This window comes from Saccostrea cucullata, unplaced genomic scaffold, assembly GCF_032062105.1.
Source record: "Saccostrea cucullata isolate Sc308-1 unplaced genomic scaffold, CSIRO_AGI_Scuc_v1 ctg39, whole genome shotgun sequence".
NCBI classification, from domain to species: Eukaryota; Metazoa; Mollusca; class Bivalvia; order Ostreida; family Ostreidae; genus Saccostrea; species Saccostrea cuccullata.
Genome location: NW_026937104.1, coordinates 240,701 through 265,037, shown reverse-complemented (window position 1 = coordinate 265,037; position 24,337 = coordinate 240,701). Strand labels below are relative to the sequence as shown.

General features: G+C 32.6%; 2 protein-coding genes across 2 annotated transcripts in view; one reads left to right on the top strand and one right to left on the bottom strand.

Annotated features, from left to right (window-relative positions):
* LOC134247340 (uncharacterized) overlaps window positions 1-14,009 on the bottom strand; it is a 28,454-nt gene extending 14,445 nt beyond the window's left edge. The window contains exons 1-21 of the mRNA XM_062729714.1: window positions 13,886-14,009; window positions 12,223-12,692; window positions 11,854-11,949; window positions 11,561-11,670; window positions 11,163-11,282; window positions 10,953-11,029; window positions 6,865-7,002; window positions 6,121-6,200; window positions 5,863-6,028; window positions 5,527-5,733; window positions 5,177-5,338; window positions 4,958-5,062; window positions 4,084-4,270; window positions 3,659-3,733; window positions 2,947-3,099; window positions 2,261-2,351; window positions 1,909-2,014; window positions 1,365-1,648; window positions 1,083-1,130; window positions 474-556; window positions 287-367 (exon numbers count right to left, since the gene is read on the bottom strand). Of these exons, the coding sequence (XP_062585698.1) occupies window positions 287-367; window positions 474-556; window positions 1,083-1,130; window positions 1,365-1,648; window positions 1,909-2,014; window positions 2,261-2,351; window positions 2,947-3,099; window positions 3,659-3,733; window positions 4,084-4,270; window positions 4,958-5,062; window positions 5,177-5,338; window positions 5,527-5,733; window positions 5,863-6,028; window positions 6,121-6,200; window positions 6,865-7,002; window positions 10,953-11,029; window positions 11,163-11,282; window positions 11,561-11,670; window positions 11,854-11,949; window positions 12,223-12,685 (2,832 nt within the window). The 5' untranslated portion in view covers window positions 12,686-12,692; window positions 13,886-14,009. The remainder of the gene's footprint in view (window positions 1-286; window positions 368-473; window positions 557-1,082; window positions 1,131-1,364; window positions 1,649-1,908; window positions 2,015-2,260; window positions 2,352-2,946; window positions 3,100-3,658; window positions 3,734-4,083; window positions 4,271-4,957; window positions 5,063-5,176; window positions 5,339-5,526; window positions 5,734-5,862; window positions 6,029-6,120; window positions 6,201-6,864; window positions 7,003-10,952; window positions 11,030-11,162; window positions 11,283-11,560; window positions 11,671-11,853; window positions 11,950-12,222; window positions 12,693-13,885) is intronic.
* LOC134247344 (uncharacterized) overlaps window positions 1-24,337 on the top strand; it is a 95,477-nt gene that overhangs the window by 54,530 nt on the left and 16,610 nt on the right. The gene's annotated exons all lie outside the window — the stretch shown is intronic.

Genomic DNA, 24,337 nt, shown 5'->3' with positions numbered 1-24,337 from the left:
GAAACCCCTTTATATTTAATAATTTTATTTATCTGTAACTTCCATTAAATAAAGAAAGGTAATAAATAAAGTATATTTCGCTTGATTTTAGAGCCAAAATTGGAGAGAAAAAAAATGTAACACCTTTTTGTTCTAAAATTAGACAAAAATATTCTGCCTTTTTACCACTATTATATATCTGCCATTTAAGGACAGGTTTAGCTGGTCCCCCTTTGCTTGCTTCTATGCTACATTAAACTACCATTCATAACAGCCATGAACATGTGTAGATAAATGTTGATTTTACCTCGTCACTTTCAGAAGATTCCTCATGATCCATTTTCCCCTCCAGAAAATCTTTGGAGAAATCAATAAAGTCAAAGGGCACCTGAAGTGTTAAATAAAAACTGTATGTACTTTTGTAATCTTGATTTTAATACTAAAAGCATGAAATGAAAAAGAATTTTCAAAAAAGTACAATTTTTTATTAATACCAAGTAATTTTCCAGTGTCACTGGTTCAGGAAGATAAACTCCACCTTCATAAATCACAGATGGGTCTTCTATAATGGCCGATTCTGTAATACATCACAGAACAATTATAAGCTCAGAAGTAACAGAGTTAGTGGTGTGATGATCTGTATGAGGCCACTATATTTAAAAGTATTGTTTATTTAAACAATAAAATGCTTTCTTTGTTTGTTATTAATGGAATTAACGGAAGCAGCTGTTGCAGAAAAAATACATAACCCGCGTAAGCGGGTTATGTAAATTTTTTCTGCAATAGCTGTGACCATTAATTCCAGTAATAACAAACAAAGAAAGACATTTTATTGTTTATATTTATATCTGTTTAAATAATCATTTAAAGTAGGATTAAAAAGATTAATTATGTATTAATGATGCGAACGTCTTTATACGTTTCATTGATGGAACAGCCACTGATCAAGAAATCTGTACAGGTGACATGCCGACTGTAGTTCATGCAGTGATGAACGCAATGGCTTTTCTTACGAAATAAAGGAGAAAAAATATTCAGCGTATGTAAATATATAAGAATGTCTTAAAAGTTAAAAAAAAAATTTAAGATGTCTTTTGCAAAACCTTTATCTATTTCTTCTTCCTCTTCAGTGACAGATAAATGTGGACAAACTGAAAAACCAAATTTTAAAACTTAAGGGGAAAAAAAAACAATAATAGAAAAATGTGACAATAGAAGAACACTTAATAAAATTGTTTCTTATCAGTATTGGAATGTAGGAAAATAAATGACAATTTTTTTTTAAAATATGCAATTTTAAAATATACAAAAATATTTCGAAAAAAAATGACAAAATTTGCTGCTTAAAATACATGTATCAAAATCAACTTTCATGAAAGTTTCACCTTTTGTATGGTCGATACTGAAGATATGGTTCTTGTATCCTATAATTAGATCGCCCTTGTTGTTAAGGAAGCAGGCAGCTGACAAGGATCTGTCTAGGAGGGAGGAACTACTTCCCTCTTCCTCCTCCTCTTCCACCTTCTCCTTCCTTCCTTGTTCATCCACCTTCATCTTCTTCCTTCCTGGTTCCTCCTGTATGATGTTCTCGTCAATTTCCAGTTTGTCCATGAAGATTTCTGTCAGCAAGTGCTTGTTTTCATCCCAGATCCTGAGCACCCCATTCAAACTGTAATATTGAATGAAACTTTACAGTCAAGTTACTTCTCAAAATGTTGACAATATTTAAAATTGGGCTAGATTATTTTAACCTAAATGTGTGAAAGATTTATTACAAAAAAATATGTATGCAAATTTGTCAGAAATATTTTTTCCTCATGCTGAACATGACATGCAAAGTTTGCCTAAATGGAGATAAATTTTGAAAATTTCAAGGTCATTTTAGTCATATTAGACATCAGTAAAATGTTTTAACATTATAGTGAGTACCTGGCAGAGCAGAAGATTCTCATGGAAGCTGAAGAGTCAATGGCGACCACTTCAGCATGGTGCTCAGGTCTCTTCTTCTTCACAACACTATCCTTATTTGGTTCAACTGTTGTTATGTTAAAACAAATGGAATATCAAAAACTTTCATATACATGTAGCTCTGAACTTGTGCTGTAGAAACACATTTATATCTCAGTTTGCTTCAACAATTATATTCATTTAAAGCCATATGTACTAAAATTTTGAAATACAGAGCTTTTGCTGTAGTAATTGCATATCAAGTAATTATGCATTTTGGATATATGACTTGCACTTGAATCATACATGACATAAAGATATAAGAAACACAAACTTTTAGCTCTGAACAATCCCCAGTCCTCTGCTGGTTCCAGTAGGTTAAAGTTCACACAGCCATTTAGGTGTCCCGTCATAAATAAGTCACCCTGAAAATCAAGACATACAACTGGAATATCAAAGAAAAACACTCATTTATATCTTATTACCGAGGTTTTTTTGTCACGATTATCCTCATCCTAATTGAAAGTAATTCAATCTTGGCAAATGCATCAGAGGATTGAGAGGAACCATTATTAAAAGGTAGAAAATGGACTGATATTGAAGTGAAATTAATTGTCTGCTGATTAATGCATTTTACTCAAAGTCCCACAATTTCAAGCTAGTGAGAAATAAAATACATGTACATTATTGAAGAGTAATATTTTGTGTCTGTCTCTGAATATCTATTGTATACAAGGTTAATATGTTAACACCGAGCTATTTTGCCCTTTCACACTTGCAAACAAATTTGCTCCATTTTAAAATTCTGTCACAGTTGTTATCCTCTTATGAGCAGGGCAAAAAGGGTGAAAATAAAATGATGGCTAGAATTTCCCTGCATGTTTACAGATTTTTTTTTAAGAAAATGAGTGCATAAATTTTCCTGTATAAGAATTTTTTCTTCTTTGTGTGTGTTGGGGTAATTTCAATACAAAAACAAATGTACCAGTTTATGTCAAAGTAAAGCATTTTAAAACATACCAGTCTGGCATAGCAAGTAATATCCAGTGAGCAGTACAGCTCGTGCTTCAGCTCAAGCTTGGGCAAGCTCCAGATCTGTATCAGGCCAAGCTCCTTCAGGTAACACAGGGTGATAAGTGCATTGTGGGATATGTCATGTCTCATTTCCTGTATCTGTAATGTAGATTGATCCCAGTTAGTAAAACTGAAGGTAATCTCCAAACAATGCCACACATGTATGTCTTTTGAAACACATGATATTGTCACCATACACTCTCTTTGAATTCACTTAACATTTTTTAAAAAATATTACCCGATCAAAAATAATGACTTAAAGATACATTATACAAAATTTGATACAAAGAATGTAATTTGACTGATTCTGAATGAAAATGGAATAAATAAAGAATCCCTGAACTGTAAGGAATCATTACAGGTAGTTTCCTTCATACTGAAATATAGCACTTTGTATCTCTTATACATACAGTAAAAATACACTAAAACGAAATGCTAGGGATGAAAATTTGTTTTTGTTACAGGTATGATTATTTAATCTTTTTATCTGTGAAGTGTAAAAAATATTTTAAAGTCATTGGGGTAGAAAGTCACTTTGCTGTAAACATCAGTTCTTTCTTCACGAGCCTGATCCTTATTTAGCACTGTAGCATGTTTAACTGTACCATATACATTTTTTTCATGACAAAATCCTGTGTAATTTATCCTTGTTACTTACAGCGTCCTTTGAAGCTTTGAATTCCATGTATTTCTTCCCTTTTGTGACTGGATCCATGAACAAAATTCTGCCATCCTAGAGATACAGAATTTACACAACCATTAAAAACAACTGTCTGACAGACTCCCTCTTCTGAGAGCTAATACTCTTAGAAGTGAAATTAACTGCTTATTTATCATAAAAGCTGAAAAAAATATGCATTTATTTACTTATTTGTAACTGGTGATAAAGCCACTTTCTAAAGATCCTTACTCAAAAGTCAGGCTCAAAATTACTACAGAATACATTTCAAAATGAATTTAATCTGCCTGAAAATTTAAGCATCTGATTAGAAAAAAGCCTTTAGTTAAAAACTTCTTTATTAGGTTACATGTATGTGATATTGATTGTATTTAGCACAGAGAATAGCAGAATGGTAGAATGACCTCTAGTCCCATCAGTAAATAGGTCTCCTCCAGATCCATGTTCTGTATGGGGCAGCAGAACCCCTCCTCCGTCCACATGGTGGCTGTGGAGGTCAGGATACACAGAGAGTGACAGGCGGACAGAGTCTCATTACCCAGACCATTCTCCGTGGCCCGGTGGGAGGGGCCACCTTGTAATGAGGATGACCTGTAGAGATAATGATTGGAAAGGTCGACAACAACTTGAAGATAAACTTAGATGTTATATATTTAGTGTAAATTTTAGTCTATATTTCTATGAATTAAATTTAATACAAACATAGATTAAACTGTATGTTTACTTTTAAGTTATAAAATAATTGTCCACATGTGTCTTGATTTATATGTCATTGGCATCATTGCAACTATTGAAAAATAAATTTAAGCATCAAAATGCTTTCTCCTTGAACTAAGGCTGTGTAAGTGACTTAAAATCACGCTACAGTATTATCTAAATCCTTCTTGCATTAGCGGTAAGTGACTTACAATTGTAACAACCTCCTAAAGGATTACTGTAGAAGTACTTTTTTCCGCGTGGTATTGATTTACGCTATGTACGAGGTCACAAATTTTCCGCGGAAATTTGTCCAAGCGTAAATGTAAGGCATATAGTGACAATCTAGAAAATCCGCGCAATTTTCTACCCAAGGATTAAACATAAATTGAGATTTCGCAGAATTATGATCCCATGGAAAAAAGTATGTCTACAGTATCTGAATCCTTCTTCTGTTAGCTGTAGGTGACTAACCAGCCTTGAAAAGGATGATCAAAATCTTCTTTCTTTGGCTGTACATAACCTACCAACCATCCAACAGGATTATCTGAATCCCTCTTGACTTATATGTAGGTGACTTACCAGCCTCCTAAAGGATTATCTGAATCCTTTTTGCCTTTGTTGGAGAGATAAGGAACCTGCAAGTCATGGACATTCCAAGTCATCACTCGGCAACTGGGGTCAGTTCTAAAAGAAATACTTTCACCTTGTAACAAAATTTTTTTTCATTTACAAAGATATTAGATAAAGTTTAAATTTTCAAATTTTGACAGTTCAGTTGAGAGGCCCAATACTTCTTACTTGGTGGTATAAACCCAGATCTCCATGGTGGTGATGAGAACAAACACCATGTTGTACTCTCTGCTGTAGCAGACACTCAGCACCCTCTGGAGGGGAGAAATATCAGGGGGAGGTAACACCGTTGTCAGGTTCTTCTGACTCTTACGGGAAAACAGACGCATGCTGAAATGAAAATGACAGAAATCATGAGAAATTTTTCAGTCCTATTTTTACAATGAAATAATATCAAGCATGCTTAATTTTTATATCTGTGAGGTCTTAAAAGCCTCACAAATCTTTTGGGTCCTATTGATACAGGTAGGTAGCTTACAAGCCTCTTTACATTTTGTCTCTGTGAGAACAAGCGGTACCTGCTATCGTGTCCCTCTGCAACAACGCGGGTCGTTTTATTTTCACAAGTGGCAAGAGAAAGGCGGCAAATTTGGCTTCTAGCAACAGCGAAGAAATCGTAGAACTGATTAAGATTCCAAAGGGTGATGTTCCTGACTGTGGCACAGTACATCAGACAGTCATCTGTCATCCCCATCCATAGGAGGCCATCAGTGGAGATCACAACGCTGGAAAATAATGACAGATATATGTGGAGTGACCTATCTCCTTACCCATTTAATATTTCCATTACACTCAGTGGCCCATCTCCTTATTACCTGTATATTTCCATTATACTGAGTGACCTATCTCCTTACCTGTATAATATCTCCATGGTGTTCAGTGACCACATTCTGACTGACCCGTCCAGTGAGGCGGTCACTATGATGGATGGCTTGACTGGGTGTACCACTAAACTGGTGACTGCCCTCGAGTGACCGCGGAATGTGTGAACCAGTCCACCTCTCAGACTCCACATTTTCACTAAAGATACAATCAAATTCCATGAAATTATTCTATTTCCACCCTGTCAATTAATAATGTGACCTGTATGATGGCATACTGTCAACTCTTACCCTCTGTATCAATAGAACATGTCAGAAGTGTTTTGGAGAACTGTGAGTAGATACATCCAGTTATGGACATACTGTGAGCCCTGTGAATAAACAAACATGTCAGACTAATACATAAACACTGACATTATTTTTGGTGTTTCTGCTTTTGCTATCTCTAAGAGAAGGGTTTCTGATATGCTACCTTTTAATCCCTTGTCAAATGTAATTTTTTTTTTTATAAACACACCTGGTCGATCAATCAGCAATTGTTTTTTGTAAATGACAATATCTGAGTTCAGGATACATCTTGAATCTTTAATCTCGGGATCAAAAAACGCAAGTTAACAACGATCTGTAAGATAACATGCAATTCTATAAATAGCATAGAACTTCTATATACGTGATTAAGAATCTATATTGAAGCTGGTACTATAAATAATAAATAAACATTACTCATTCTTCTTAATTATTCTTTAAAAAACTATATTTTTTTTTCAAAGTTTCTGTCAATGACGCAATCTGTGTGTATCTGGTAGATTCAAGATCACGTGACAAAAACAGTCCCGTCTTTTGACTTCACCATATGCCAAGGGCTCATAAGGAGAGTAGCGTATCAAAAAACCTTGACTAGCGAATATGATCTCTATCCTGCTCAATTTTTATTAGAACAAGAAAAATCATTCCAAGTTTTAAGTCAATTTTATATCCAAAACTACATACATTACTCTGAAATTATGATTTTTCCATGGGAGTTTGTAACCTTACTTGAGGAATTTGAAGAGTAGCTGCCCTTTGAGATCGTAAGCGAACAGGTCTGTGTCTGAGCAGCAGTAGAGGTGTTGTAGGGTAAAATCTAGATCCACCCGCTTAACCCAGCTCCCTCCCACATCCTTCAGGTCACGACTGGAATCAACATTTAAAATAATGTAGTACTGATAAGAAAAGGTCAACATAAATATTCAATTATTGAAATGAAAGAGTTACTTAGAGGAAATGCAGCTGTATGGCAGTTTGTATCTATTATTGCTAAAGAATATAATTATAAAACAAGAGGCCCAGGGGCCACAGCGCTCACCTGAGCACATCAGGCTTGAATTTACTCCACCCCCCCCTCCAGGCGTTCATCATTTGAACAAACTAGAATCTACACTACCTGAGGATGATTCCATATAAATATCACTAATCATAGCTTTGAGGTACTTGAAAAGAAGATTTTAAAAGGTTTCCCTATATATCCCTGTGTAAAACTTTTTACAAAGAAATAATATCATTTCCTGGCCCAGTGCTTTTTTAATTTTTCCTATATATATATATAAAACTTGGGAGGTCTTATAAACAAACTAACAAATCTTCCACATGAGTTTCATCTTTCCTGGTCCAGTGGTTCTGGAGAAGAAGATTTTTAAAGATTTTTCCTATATATTCCTATGTAAAACTTGGGTACGGCCATTTTGGCCCCACCTTTGCCCCGGGGGTCATGATTTGAACAACCTCTACCTGAGGATGTCCACATGTTTTGTTTTCAGTGGGTCAAGTGGCATATATTCCTAGAAAACTTGGCGGCAAATTTGGCTTCATGATTTGAACAAACTTGAATCCACACTACCTGAGGATGAATGATCTTTCCTGGCCCATGGTACTGGAGAAGAAGATTTTTAAAGATTTTTCCTATATATTCCTACTGTGGCACAGTTTGCCCCGGGGGTCATGATTTGAACAAACTTGAATCTGCTCTACCTGAGGATGATTCCACATGAGTTTCATTTTTCCTGGCCCAGTGGTTCTGATTTTTCCTATATATTCCTATGAAAACTTGGCCATTTTGGCCCCACCCTTGCCCCGGGGGTCATGATTTGAACAAACTTGAATCTACACTACCTGAGGATGCTTCCACATGAGTTTCATCTTTCCTGGCCCAGTGGTACTGGAGAAGAAGATTTTTAAAGATTTTTCCTATATATTCCTTTTTATTTGTGACCTTTGCCCTTTTTTCAAACTTGAATCCACACTACCTGAGGATGCTTCCACATGAGTTTCTTACTTCAGGAAATTTTTTTTTAAATGCCATTAATTTTTAACAAATTCATGATTATCTCCCCTTGTGGCCCTTCAAAAAACTTGAATCCCCTTTAAAATACTTTGTGCCAAGTTTGATATATGAAAATGTGAAAAGTTTACGACGACAACGACGACGACAACGACTACGACAACGACTACGACAACGACAACGACAGACAACGGACAAATTTTGATCAGAAAAGCTCACTTGAGCCTTCGGCTCAGGTGAGCTAATAACTGCTGGAATATTTTGATGAAGACACACAATTTATATCATTATTTCTATAATCAAAGTACTGAAAGCACTCATGGGAGTTGAACATTGTAGTAGAATAAAATCTTTGATTGGGAGGTTAAGTGATTGAACAATATTTTTATTTCAAATACAGACAACCGTTTCAGATTTTTTGAGTTGCAACAATCTTGAGAAAGACATTCAGAGACATTGAATAGCAAAAAATGCAAGGGCTATAATGCTTGCCTGCCTACATTAGTCCTTTTTTTATACCCCCTGCTTGAAAAGCGGGAGGGTATTTATTAATCTGGATTTCAGTCCATCTGTTTGTTACGCTTTAGGTATACCCATCTCTTATCCGCATCTCCTCTTACACCACTGAACGAAATTTTCATAGAATCTTTATTACATATTGCCGCTGTGCACCTTCTATTACTTTTTCATCTTACATATATTTTGGGTTTCCCATTGCAAAACATGAACACTGCCATTATATTCATATTAGAGGCCGTTGATCATTTATATAATTCACTGCTCACAGTCTTCAAATTTGTCATATATTTTTCCTTGGCACCTTTACCCATGTGTTATGAAAATTTCAGTTTCGCAGGAATAATATCAATGTTGATAAAATGTGGATTATCACACAGCATCCTTTTAAGAGCTAACAGGTTTGTTATATAAAACTTCTCTGTGAATATATATGTATTTCAATTACACGAACATTATACATGGAGTATGTCAGAACTTAATCTTTTTTACTATTGTGAAGAAAAAAGCAATACCAAGTTAAAAACAAATATTCAATGACCAAACATAAAAACAGTGGTATATGTGAGAGTTTGTGTGTGTACAAATTATCTGGTATGTAAAAAAGGTTTTCCTTTTATTAAAAAAAAATATACTTCATTTTGTTGTTTTTAATCGTGATTTTACGAAAACATCGGTGTCCGTTTTTGGTTTTAACATTTATAACAGAGTACTAGATTTACCGCTTTTGGCAGGTGATACTGCTGGTTTAGTACTAAATACGCACGTTTCCTAAAGTTTTTATGCATTAATGAATTCATTTAAACCCAGAAAATGTTCATAAAAAGTTGGAATAATTTCTGTGCAACGGTAAAAAAGAAATTAATCATCCAGTTATGGACCGCTTCCCGTGAGTGTGTAGAGTTGTCGTTCGTATCTCTTAGGGCTGGGTACTGGCCCGAGATTTCGTATTGCGATATATTGCGATATTTTTAACTGTATTGCGATATGTATTGCAATATTTTTATTTTAATTAAAATTGCATTTACTTACTGTATTTACTTTAATTTACATGCAGAATCAACATTACTATGATAAGTAACCAAAACGAGAAAAAAATCTTGTTGATTTCATTAAAGTTATGCTCTGAAATGCTCCCTAAAAACAACTTCTGTCTTACTGTTTGGCTTAATAACAAACTTTTATAAGTCCATTTTTATATCTAATGACAAAATTCCTTAATCTAAGCATATTGCCAATATATCGATATTACAAAATCGTATTGCGATACGATATTTTTTGTCATTGTATTGCAATATATTGAAATATCGATATTATTGCCCAGCCCTAGTATCTCTTTCAGTGTATGACGCTACACTAAAACTGAGTTCCATTACGAAAAATTTTTGAGGTTCTTTATAAATTAGTTTTATTTTGAACAAAATCTAATATTCAAAATAAGATTACTTTAACATTACATTTACTTACATTTCAAATTATGAAAATTAGATCAATTCAGGAGAAAATGTCACAGGGCTCTCACACCACTTTTTGGGACTGGGGCCGGGGCCGTTCAAATTGGGAAAATTATCGTCATTTTGGGAAAAATTGGATAACCAAAATTCATTCTAAAAAATCCTCAAATTATGCTTTTCTAGCAATTTATCAATTTAACTCTGGATTTGAATAAACATTTAAACAGGACAAACATGGGTACGTAGGCTATTTATGAAAGTACATTAGCTTTGTCATTACTATCTTTGAGTGTTGATATTGCTGTTATATGTCTTTCTGAGTGCAGTTGCTAGTCACATAGTCCCGAATTTCCTCGATCACATGGACAACATTGCTTACCAATACAGCGCGAGACTGAACATGCCGAAGCGTGGGTATGTTTCAGAAACCTAGAAACTTTCTAGGTGCAGCTTACTAATGTTTAAATGAAATATCTATTTTTGAAACCAAAATGATGTTTTTTGTCGAAAATACATGACAAGATACTCTGCACTCAAGTTGGTACATTTTTGTAAAAACAATAACCTGGTTCCCCGAAACATAAATATTCAATTATTTATATTTCAAAGTGTGTTGTGTTTGGTTTCTTTTTGTAAGTTTCATGGCTTTTAGTTTGTTTATTTCTTTTGGGAAAAAAGGTTTTTTTGCATTGCTAAAGAATATAAAATAACCCTGAAATGACAGGAACTATTTGTGGCAGATATTGTTTTCTGTTGAATATCATCGGAGAAATCATACAATTTATATCATTATTTATAAAAATACTGATCAAAAAATATTGAAAGTAAATACATACACTCTTCTGAGTCTGTAGTTGGCAAGAGGTTTGATTTCTGTTAACTGTTTGGTTGCATCCTGTTCAAACTTCCATATCTGTATGATTATTACCAGGTATACATTTTGAGAGTTATGTAAATTATATAACTAAAAGCATTTTAAAAATTGTGCTTTATTTCCATTAAAAAAATTAAAAACGATTTCTAAGAAAGCGAGAGAGAAGACCTACCGTTGTTCCTCCCACCCCGCCAGTAATTAGCTCATCCCCGACGGGATTGAACAACATGAACAGGACAGATCGTAGATTAGCACTGACTGAACAGGTCTCGATAAAATCACGATTCAAAACCTACAAATACACAGTTTACAATTATAAGATGTGGTTAATGATAAAATTCAAAAATTCAAACACAGATACATTAGTTAAACTGATCTGATTCCAAGTTGTTGATAAATAATTCATATAAATAAACTGTTTCTTGTTCACTGTTTTGTGACTCTCAATGGACAGAACTGTGATATTTTGAAGTAAGAACAAATCCAGCAAACATCAGTTTGTCTCTTTAATGTCAGCTGCAATCAATTTTTATATAAAATTCATTTTACTTTGAAATTACTTGTACAAACCTTTAGTGAAAAATCTTTTCCAAGAGCAAAGTAGCAGTTGAATTTTTTGGCATAAACCAAATATGAAATCAGTCTGTATTCATACTTGGGATACATCAATGCCCTTTGAACTGTTGATTAACAATACATTATTTCATCAGCCATAGCACTGATTTATATGTAAATGTAAAAGCAAATATTTTTTTATTTAATTAACATCAAATTATTCAAATTACAAGTCATACATGTAGTCAGTATATATGCATTAATTTAGTTTAAGGGAGGTAACACACGTAATGAATCAGATAACTTACTGCGACTTTCTCCATGCAGACCGGAGTCTCTTTTCCATGTGGTGATTCCTTTTCCGTCCAAAATCACAAACTGCCTCATCCTACCATTGTACACAACTAAAGCAAAATTAAAGTAAATTAGAGCATTCACATGAATAAATGAACTGTGTTTAGTCAAGTTTAGTCTAATCATATTTCAACTCTCAAGTGTTTTTTATTTCCTAATGGAACTTTCAAATTAAAAAGCAAAAATGCGGAGCTTCATCCTTTACATGTATGTTTTCCTCCTTTATTCACAATTATCTTTTATTTTGTTAAATGACTAGGTTATTTGATAAAATGCTTTTGACCTACAAAATTAGTCGGCCTAAAAGTGCTATTTATACTAACTTCCCATAATGTCAGCATTTTTGCGGCCATGTGTGTAGGTAGCTTTTGGTAAGACTCCATAAGGAACAGAGGTGAAGTGATCTGAGTAATGAATGTTAAGCTCCTCTTGTTCAGTGTCCTCCTCCGTCCTCGAGGAAGATTCTGACGTCTCCGATTCCTCCCTCCTCAGATTCTTGGCGATTTCACCCTTAATTTTGTCCAACATGGGATCATCCAGCCCCTCCACGTAATCCTCAGACGATTCACTGGGAGCAACATAGTAAGCGTCCTCCGGCTCCAAACCAAAGTCTTCCCCGAGTTCATCTGGCCCCAGTAGTTCCGTTAGGTATGTGGAATTAGGGTTAAGAATGTCATCTATTCCTTGGTTATAAGTCTGACTGCTGACCTCTCCAATTTGATCAAGTCTAATGTTCCTCAAAATCACTTCATCCTCAAAGTGAACTCTGTCTGTTATTCCAGGCATTTTGTTACTTGGAAAACATAAATCAATTTAAGTATTTCTCAAATGATTGAATGAAAACAAGAATATTAAATTTATGAGCTAATCAAAAAATGTTAAATTTTTAAGATATTTTTAACTAAACGAACTATTCTAAAAATATTCATTGAAAATCGTGACATTTTAAAGCTGATAAAATATTCTAAACTTTCTTTATTTGACAATCTACTTTTTAGAGTTCAATTCTTGGCCATGCATTGTATTTTCGGGAAAAAATTGTTCAAATCAATTACAGGGGCACCTTATCCACTCTACTCTCTACTTCACATATAAAAATACACATGTATTTTTATATGTGAAGTAGAGAACAGAGTATATAAAATGCCCTTGTGAATCAATCGATTGTCTGTAACATCGATTGACTGTAAACAATGTTGCCCCAGAAATCTTGCAAGATTTAATGTTTTCTCGATTCCCCCGCAAAAGAGCGGTAGTAGGTTAGATAACTGCGAGGTATTCATTATGTATTAAAGTTGATCCCATATAGTTGTAATGTACATTAACAAATTTACAAGATATTGAAGTGTACAAAATGATCGAAATATGCACTATAAATAAGTAATCATAAAAAACCTTTCTGAGCTTATGCCTTTTACCATTGAAAATTTTCCATATTAAGATGAAAATCGAACTCATTTTTAAAATTCATGTTTATTTACATGCCATATTGACATTTGAACTTGATCGGATAACAACTCATGTTAAATCATAGGGCGCGCTTGATTTGTCTACACCTTACTACATCTGGTGGGCGGTGTAGACGATTTGCACCTTATAATCAAGTGAAATTGCAGTTTTACTGTCTCGGCATTTGTCAGCCAAATTGAATTTTCTGTGTAATTCCCCACATATGCCCTGCACAGGGTGTAGATGGTGTACACCAAAAGTGTACACAGTCACTTTTGCACTTGCTTACCGAAAAGTGTACACCGGAGGCGTGTTCAGCAGAGCGAATGTTCGCGAGCGCTCGCCAAATTTCCTTATACCTCCAATAGAACTGTTCGCGAAAGCTCGCGAACGTTCGCTCTGCTGAACAGGCCTCGGATGTAAGGTGTAGACAAATCAAGCGCGCCAATAATGAACTGAGATAATTCGAATTGATCTGTAAAAATATTGGTGCATTTTTGTTAGCATAAGTAAACTACCTGAAAGTTTTCAGATTACCTTTTAAATTAACCCATTGCAAAAATTCACATGGCAAGACGAGTTTTGGGGTTGAAAAATCTTTAAGAAAATGTTTAGAAAGAGCAAGTGTCCGCGCCAGTCGTCCATGATGTTTACAGATAGCAACGTCAAGAAAGCGCCATCTAGGCTCCTAACCTAGCTTTGATCATGTCGATCTGATAATTATTCGATTATATATCAATCCACCTGAAGTTCGGACGCAACTTATCAGCTTTCATTCAGCTTTCATTTGCCTAATTAAAAAAATCACAAGCACGATGTACAGTTTAAACTGAATTAATAAAACTTTTTTCAAGTGAAAAAAAAATATGGAAAACAACATTAACTTCTTATTTATTTATTCATTCATTCATTCATTCATTCATTCATTCATTCATTCATTCATTCATTCATTCATTCATTCATTCATTCATTCATTCATTCATTTATTTATTTATTTATTTATTTATTTATTTATTTATTTATTTATTTATTTATTTCATATTTTGTACATATATTAAAACATAAATTATACATGTACATGTAGGTCCAATGGGGCGGTTGTACATGTACTAGAAATGTACGTTTATATTGTATCTTTTTTTTTTTGTTTCGTTTTTGTTTGGAAAACTTTACACATGTCATTTTGATAAAATATTTAGTAAATAACTTTTTATTATTATTATTTATATTGCCCAATGTCACAATTTGCATAAAATTATAAACAATTTATGAGCTTTTTTACATTTTGACTACTTTCATTCACAGACTCTTACTGACTTACATACAGTCTCATTCTTTAGATCATGATAATAATAACAAAATGGTTTAAAAATATCAATAGTTCATATACACTATATCTTATTACAACTTTACATAAAACATATATTTACTACTCTATATAGATTTATATTGACAAATCTCTTTATGAAAAACGAACAGTATAAAATATGTTTTTAATAAGCTTAAGCTCATTGAAATATATTTTTCCACAAAGACCATTCTTTTTCAAATTTATCTATGCGAAGATTTTTGACAGCTATACATTTTTCAATATTATGTTTTAATTTAATATGATTTAGTAAATAACTTAGTTACTGTTATAATTTCTGCAAAATTAAAATTAATTTGAAATATAAAATACAATATAGAAAGCAGGAAAATTGGTACCGGAAGAAGTTAGCATTGAAAAAAGTTGGCTCTTTGACCCCCCCCCCCCCCCCCCCCCCCCCGCACGAAATAGGATTTTCGAGTTTGGGCAATTTATAATTTTCGCGTTCTTTTTCTCTTTTTTTTTGCTTGTCAACTTTTTCAGGTAAGTCAAAAAAAAATTTCTCTGGGCTGTCCCCCCTTTCAAAAACGATGCTACGTGGCTGATCATAATTAGATTTGGTTATGATTACTACGTTTGTTAGCTTATTTATGCAAGCCTGTACACGGTCCATGTCTAGTGGACTGGCACAATAAAAATCAGTATAAAGCCAATCTAGCCTTTAGTTAGTTAATTTTATGCTAAATAAATGATAACTTTACTAAGAGTTGAAATTTAATCATTTCATTTCTTTCATTTTCACAAATATAAAATGAAAATCTCTCTCGAAAATTTCTGAAATACTGAAAGGAAAAATATGTTGTTTTTATATTTTTTGTTCTTTTGTTTATGCAACTGAATATAGAAAGAAATAGTTTTGATTTCTTTCGCTATCTGTAGTATTTTATCAGTTGAAATATTTTACCTTTGTAGTTTTATGATGTTTGTTTTTGTTTTAATTGTTTTTAATATTCGTTTTGCTTACAATTATCTTTTTAATTAATTTTGTAAACATCAATGGACGAGCAGCGCCTCTATTAAAGACCAAAAGAAACCCCCTAATTAATTATTGCAATTATCAGATACACGTGTATATATTGCAAGACTAGGAAGATGGATATTCATAATTACATGATCAGTGCACAGAAGAAAGACATTCACTGCAAGCAATAAGTGAGTTACTCCTTATTTTTTTGTTACATTATCTTCCTGTACATATATAGCATATATCTTGATTACATAAATTCAATTCAAATGACTGCGAGATTTCTAAACTGGTAAATATCTATAAGCATGCATGCTATAAATTGAATTCGGTACAGAATTAACAATCAGTCTTTGATTTGAACATATTTTATTGTTTAACACAAAAGGATCAGAAACAAGTTCTTACAACTTACAAGTTCTTCTCCTGGTGTTAGTAAAGTTGATACAGTTAGTACAGTTGTCATAATAATAACATAATAAAGTATATATAATATTGACAAGTAACATAAATAAATTGAAATGTTAATTAAATCTTCCAGATTCATTGATAAATATTTACATTCAGTGTAATTTTCTTTATGAAATGTATTAGAAATCCACGACGTTCAAATTTCTATAACACACGCGAAACCTTGTCACAACGCGGTAGAATACACAGTAGGAACTACATCACGGCCAGGAACACGTTAAGTTCCAAGACAGTACCGTTGTCAGAAACATTTAAAGTTAAGCACTAAAAATGGCTCGTTGTCATGAAAATACAGGTAAGGTTATGACAAAAACTGTCCGGTGTCATTACTTTAGAAGACAGGTCGTGAGCAGTTTTTCAATTTTTAAGTCAAATAATTTCAACCAATGTCTGAAATTGCAATGGGGAACAGGACTGACACCCCTTTTGGTGTTGTATGAATTTCAGCCGTTAAAATGAAGTAATAAAAGAGGAGTTTGCGTTGGCAATCACATGCCCATGTGTGAAGTCATGATCGTCAGCCTGAAAATTTAATATTTCTTACGTAAAATTTATCAAAATGGTCCTTTTATTTTGAAATATAAAGAAAAACTTAATTTTACATGTGTTAGGTAACTGACAGCCTATTCTTTATAGCAGGCTTTATGAAATTGCAATTTAAAAGCAAAATGTCCGTTGTCAGTACATGTTAAGTTTTTCTAGTCCGGTGTCTTTTTCTTAACATATAAGTTTTTGTTTATATGGGACTAGCTTCAGTCTGACTGAAGCTAGTCCCTATTTCAAGTACTTTGTTAGAAGTGAAATAGTAAGGACTGGTTTAAGTCAGACTTATCAATAAATACGTATATAACAAAAATGATCAAATGTATATGTACTCTTAAGAAAGAAAAAGCATATTGCAGAAAAGTTTGAATCTTTTGGGGGGTCGTCTTAGGAGTAGTGTATATACCCGAACGTGCTTACCATTCTCTGATGTTTTTTTAATATATAGAGTGCAAACGTATAACAATTCCTGAAATATTATCAGTAAAACATAAATAAAATATTGGATCTACACGAACTTAAAAATACGGAAATTTTTAATACGTATTAAATTATTGATAAACAAGTTGCTGAAAGAAGAATATCAAAAGTCTTGTTTTAAAAAGTCATAATTTCAAAAGTTCCTTGGTCGAAGCAATGATCTTGTCAGCAAATACAATTTATCATGGAGTCAAATGCAGACTAACGTTTTTCATAGTAATTATTAGGCCATTTTTTTTTGCACATTGACGGATTTTTCCTGGTACATTTCCCGATCAAGACAAGGAGCACACAGTAGGTGTAAACGGTAGACAGAGGATGTTCAATCCTAAAAGAATTTTTTGAATAAGCAAGGAAATTTATTCAAAATGAAGAGAAATCTGAACCAATGACTGGAATCTTTTACTTTGAGATATAAGCTCTTAAATTAACGTTTGCATAAAATCTTTGAATATTTCCTCAATGATAAAAATAATATAGTATATGTAATAACAGATAATATAATATTTGAATACATATTGTTTTTCCGCCTACCGACAAGTTATAATTATATAAAGTTAACATATTCGAAAAAAAATTTTAGTATTATTTTTATAGATTATTATATAAATTTTCTTAAAACATTACTTATTTGGGAAAACAAAGAGAGATAACTTTAAAAATTTGGTAAAATTTTTGTTTTTCACAAAAACGGAAAATACACCCCCCCCCCCCTTGAAACAAAAATTCATTTTACAGGTGATATGGACTATTTTTTTTCAACAAAAAAACAAAGCTTTTTGTGCTTCAAGGGGGGGGGATTTGTATACTTTATAGACAAAAAACGACAAAAACAATATTATCATAGACATGTTTATAGACAAAAAACAAAAAAAAAATTATCACAAATAATTCAATTTATGCCGCTATGAGAAATCTATTAAATCTTAAACCGTCGGATAGTTAACATGGTTACAAATTTTATTAATCGAAAAAAAGACTTTGTTTTTTTTTTGCGCCATTTCTGTTACCCTGTTAGTGCGATGGAAAAAACCCGCCACCCATCCTTTTTATGGGTTCATTTTTGTATTATTTTGCATTCTGGTCAAAATTTGTATTTTTCTTATAGTAGTAACTTGTCATCTGGAATTGGTGCAATTGTTTGGACGCCTCCAAGGATTAACTCATTTATGTTATATTTTATGCATATTTACATGTAAACTGATATTTTCACTGCATGTAAATTTCTAGTCAGTCTCAGGGGGATCACACTTGTACCTTTCATGCACCTATGTTCATGTTTTATCTTGTTTTGTTTAATATCAGGTGAGCCCCCTTAATGGTTTGTTATAAATTTACTTTATGCCATTCAAGTGAATGAAATAATCGACAAAACTGCATAATCTGTGTTTGGTTATTTTTTACTGCACTGTCTGGCTGATATTTTTAAAATGCTTATTTTTCACCAATTTCGAAGCGATTTACAACTGAAACATTACATTTTATTAATACATTTATTTTGATAATTTCTTTGCCGATAGGAAAATATACTAGGTACATTTAATCATATCCAAGACTATTTCAAAATATGGTGATCTTTCAATGGAGAATATCGTCTACCCCGGTCCCCCTTTTTATGAGCTTGAAATAGGGATAATTCACTAAATTTAGAGCTGGTATCAAAACAATTCATCAATTACCACTTAATAACTGTTCTTTGTATTAAAAACGATTTTATGGCCAAATTGCCATTAATATTAAACAAAATGAGTGCAAAATGTAGGCAGGAATCAAGAGTTAGCGAGCATATTTTTCTTCCTTCACTTTGTAATTAGTTTTCTAAGGAAAAAGGATAAAACCCACATGTATGACAAACAAAAGCTGAACATTATATGAAATATAGAAAATAGCATACGTTTAGCTTCTTATGACTAATTAGTTCACCCATTTATTGAAGGCATGTTTGAAATTTATCAAAGCATTTAAAAAAACTAAAATCGACCTCCTTCATAGTGTATACGTACAGTAAAGTAGCGACAACGGACCGATGACAACGGACTGAATTTTCGTATCTTGTCATGACAACGGACAAAAATTATAATAAATCAAATATTTCAGTTTTAATTTGTTTTATTTTTTCCCGTAAATGCTTATAACATGTCTTGATACTGACTGCATCAATTGGTATATATATGATATTCTATTTACAAGAAATATAACATCATAGAATGAAAATGAATGAAATCCACGTTTGATTTCACCAGAGTTTATATCACCAACGCAAACTCCTCTTTTATTACTTCATTTTAACAGCTGAAATTCACACAACACCAATAGGGGTGTCAGTCCTGTTCCCCATTGCAATTTCAGACATTGGTTGAAAATATTTCACTTAAAAAATGAAAAACTGCTCACGACCTGTCTTCTAAAGTAATGACACCGGACAGTTTTTGTCATAACCTTACCTGTATTTTCATGACAACGAGCCATTTTTAGTGCTTAACTTTAAATGTTTCTGACAACGGTACTGTCTTGGAACTTAACGTGTTCCTGGCCGTGTACATGCTTTTCAATATTTAGGAACACCAAAATGTATATTGTTTTGACACAATTTCATTTTTTAAAAAAAACAACAAATGTGCATTAAAAATTAATTTGTCATTTTTTTCCTCGCAATATTTATTTGCGTTATTTAACTTTCCAACATCACAAACGGCATTCCAACGTCACGAACGGCTATTACGTGTATTAAGCAAACCAATACCGAAGGGCGCTAAATTCACATTAAACATGAACGAAATAAACAATTATGATAAAGGAAAATTAGAGAATGTAAATATAAGCATTGAATTCATATTTTGGGATGTCTTCGGTCCTATAACACACCTGGCCGTGCCGACAAATTACCATACCGCGCTAACGCGCGGTATTCAATTTGACGGCACGGCCAGATGTGTTATAGGACCGAAGACATCCAAAAATATGAATTCAATGCTTAAATTTATGAACTGCTGAAAATATAAGACAGTTCATATCAGAAGATAGAGTGTCAGTACCCGATAACAACAGATGTGTGTCTATTAGAATTGATTCGTCTAGTTTAGAAAGTTTGTCAAAAAGATTATTTCTTGCTCTTACATATCTTTTACAAACAAAGAAAAAATGATAATATACATCCTCACTCTGACCACAAATACATTTAGGAGATTCAATAATGTTCCTTCTGTAAAGATCATAATTTAGCAGACAGTTGTGTCTTAAGTTAGTGTGTATAATATTGATAATACGCTTACCAAACGAAAAATATTTTTGGGGTTTGGTTATTATATCGGTGATGTTCTTTTTAAAAGTATTATTAATAGACGTTGCTTCTCTGACTTCTAATTTCAGTGAGTTCCATTTTCGAATAGTCTCGGGTACAAAAGATTTTTTGTAAAGTTCTAATCTACTGATTGGTATCTTGTAATCTTCACTGTTCCGAGTATTGTGCAAAGAAACATTTTTTTTATTTTAGGGGGAATGATACTGCTTAAGTACTCAGGTACTTGATTATTGTGAATTTTGTACATTGTTATAAGCTTAGCAGTATGCCGACGTTTGTCTAGAGGTTCAGTAGAGAGATTCGTTTGATGCTAAAATTGGTAAACCTGTGACTATTCTTGCGGCACTTAACTGAACCTTTTCTAACCTATCCATATCAGATATGATACAACCATCCCATACGACGGACGCATATTCAAGGGTTAATATAATAAATGTGATATACAAAATTAGCTAAATTTTTCCTGCCAAGGGTAAATTTAAGTTTCTTTAAGAGGCCTAATTTTTACATGCATTGCTTACAATATTATTGATATGTTCAGACCAGCCCAAATCTTTAGAAAAAAGCAAACCAAGATGACGATGTTGTGACATAATCCAGTTGACTCCCTTGAAAATATAATTTGGGATATTCTTCCACATATTTCTTTGTAAAAAATACAACTTTTGTTTTAGACGAATTAAATTTCAATAACAATTTATCTGACCAATCACTCAGTATTTTCAGATCATGATTCAAGACAATTTCAATGTTTCTAATATACAAATCAGAATGTTGTAATGAGTTGTCGTCAGCGAACAATCTACATATTGATAACATATTGGTTGCTACATCATTAATGTAAATAAGAAATAAAAGTGGTCCTAACACTGACCCTTGAGGCACTCCAGCATTGGTATGTAAAATTGACGAAAGCTTAGTAACTTTAATCATTACCCTTTGAGATTTGTCACATAGATAACTTGTAAACCATTGTAAAAGATTTCTACTGATACCATATGACTGAAGTTTAAAAATTAACGCTTCTTCATGCCACACATCAAAAGCTTTCGATAAGTCAAAGAAAATCATACAACACATTTTTCCATCCTCAATACTATTCACAATGTTATGATATGTTTCCAATAACTGGAAAACAGTAGAATGACCAGGCAAAAAACTCGCCTGGTATTTGTAAAATAATTTGTTTTCGTGGAAAAAGTTGTAAACATGTTTAAAAATGATTCTTTCCATAATTTTACTAATAAAACTCAGAAGAGAAACTGGTCTGTAATTACTAGCTAAAGATGGATCGCGATTCTTAAATAGAGGCAGTACATGCGCTGTTTTCCAGTTGCTTGGAAATGTTTTTTTTTCTGAAATTGATTTATTAAAAAGCATGCATAAGGGTTTTGATATTGTAAATTTAGTACACTTTAACATTCGATGACTTATGTTGTCTGGACCAGTAGCCTTATTAACATGCAAAATCGAAATAATATCAAGAACCTCTTGAATTTGTATTTGAATATCAGAAATATTTTCGTTACATAAATAGTACAAGTTTGGGAGTGTGCAATTTCTATTTTCTATATTTGAAATTGATGAAAAATATCTATTCAATGTTTCTATGTTTCAAAAGTAATTTAGCATTAGGAGACAAAATAGAATCCATTGGTCCACAAAATAGAAATCAATAATCTACTTAAATATCTTTCAAAAATGCGTCAAGTTATAATCATTTGTCCTCAAGCGAAAGACATTGACTCTATTTTCTGAAAAGAAACAGCACAATATGGGGATACACTTATGGATATATACATAATTATGTATATGCTTCAAAGTTCCAATTCAATTCCAGTTCAAATTTTCCAATTCAAGATATCTACTGAGTATAGCCATGATATCCAGGTCACCGCCCTAAAGTACAATCATATATTATCATGATTATGCATGTAGGTTTACAATCACAGATCAGGCTCACATATCTATAAACATATACAATGTGGGAACATTGAATTATGCTTATCAATTGTCTTATTAGATTTTCTATGAATTTTTCCATCTCTTTGAAAGCTAAAAAGAAATGTTGCAATAGCATTTAACACTACATCTTTTCCATATATAAACATATTCACAGTGTTTTTATAATATAAGTGTTTCGAAATTTACTCTAATATCCATATACACTTTATAAATTATGTGGAGTTCTTGTGTAACCGCCGCTTTGTACATGAGTTCCTATTCTGAAACAACTCTTCAGTTACATGTATCTTTTCGAATAATAATAATAATAGTGCCTATACACTGAACCAAACTTCTAAGTGTTCACCTAACATTTTTGAAGTTTTAAAGAACAAATGCAAACAATAAATAATTTCTTTAATTCCTGATTAATGATGCTTATTTGAGTTGGATGTTGCGTAAATTTTATGTAAGTATCTCGTCAGAATTTTAAGCAAAGTGTCAAGGAAAGGAAGTACCCTCAAAATGATAATTCACATAAAAAATCTCTATGGAGTAGATCACCACTCGCTCTAAATACTACAAGACTGTAATAACAGTTGAATACCATGTACCCCTTAATAGGAGATTGGCCCATCTGCTGCCAGACCTATTGTCTAGATCTTTCCAAACTGTTGAAATTGTGTGGAAAAGGGGGGGGGACACATTTCTTATAAAATCCCAAATGTGTTAAATTGGATTCAGATCCGGGAATTTGAGAGTGTAGCATCACACAAATGCCTTTTGGTCAATATCCTAGGGAGTTTAGCACGTAAGTGCACCTCTTTAAGGATAATTCAGACTGTTTGATCTGATATTAGACTGTCACGATCACCGATTTCTTATCATTTTCGTACGATTGAAATTGTTTGTTTTCATGTTTCTAAGATTGTTTCAGGATAATTTAACACTCTTTTAACATGGTGTGACGCGAAATTTTGGCCTCGGACGAAAATCAAGGTCACTTCCGGTTTGGTTAAAATTTGTCAAAAACCTTCAAATTGTGATAAATTGGTGATGAAAAATGACACACAGGCTATAGAAAAATGTGTTTAAATGGGTTTTGATACTGGTTGTTAATTTTTAAAAGTAATATCAAGTACAATTAAGCACTAAAATAAAAGCGAGTAAAACGCGGTGCAAGGATGATCCAGATATAAACATTCCAACGGCTCTCCCTTCTATCTCAATGGTCATTTTGCCAATGTTTTGTGTTTTTTAGTGAAACCAGTTTTTAAAATCTGATAATGATCACAAAAAGATACTAATTATACAAAACACGTGCCGCAAAGTACAGATTTATTATTTTTAAGCTTCGTCACGGAACATTGGTTTTCATAAGTGATCATTAATTTTCTTTCAACAATTGTTGAGAAGACTCATTTGTTGTAATAATTTGAAAATATCACATCATTCTACAAAGTAGTTTTTAAATAAATACATTTATTAAAGTGAACACTTAGAAGTTTTGTTAAGTGTAGTCTAATAGATCGACAAACACAAAGGTGAAAAATTGTAATAAAACGTTTCTGATATTTTATGTTGTGTTATTTAGTCATTATAAGATGTGTTATTTAGTCATTATGAGTTGTGTTATTTAGTCATTATGAGATGTGTTATTTAGTCATTATAAGATGTGTTATATAGTCATTATAAGATGTGTTATATAGTCATTATAAGATGTGTTATATAGTCATTATAAGATGTATTATTTAGTCATTATAAGTTGTGTTGTTTAGTCATTATAAGTTGTGTTATTTAGTCATTATAAGTTGTGTTATATAGTCATTATAAGTTGTGTTATATAGTCATTATAAGATGTGTTATTTAGTCATTATTAGATGTGGTATTTAGTCATTATTAGTTGTGTTATTTAGT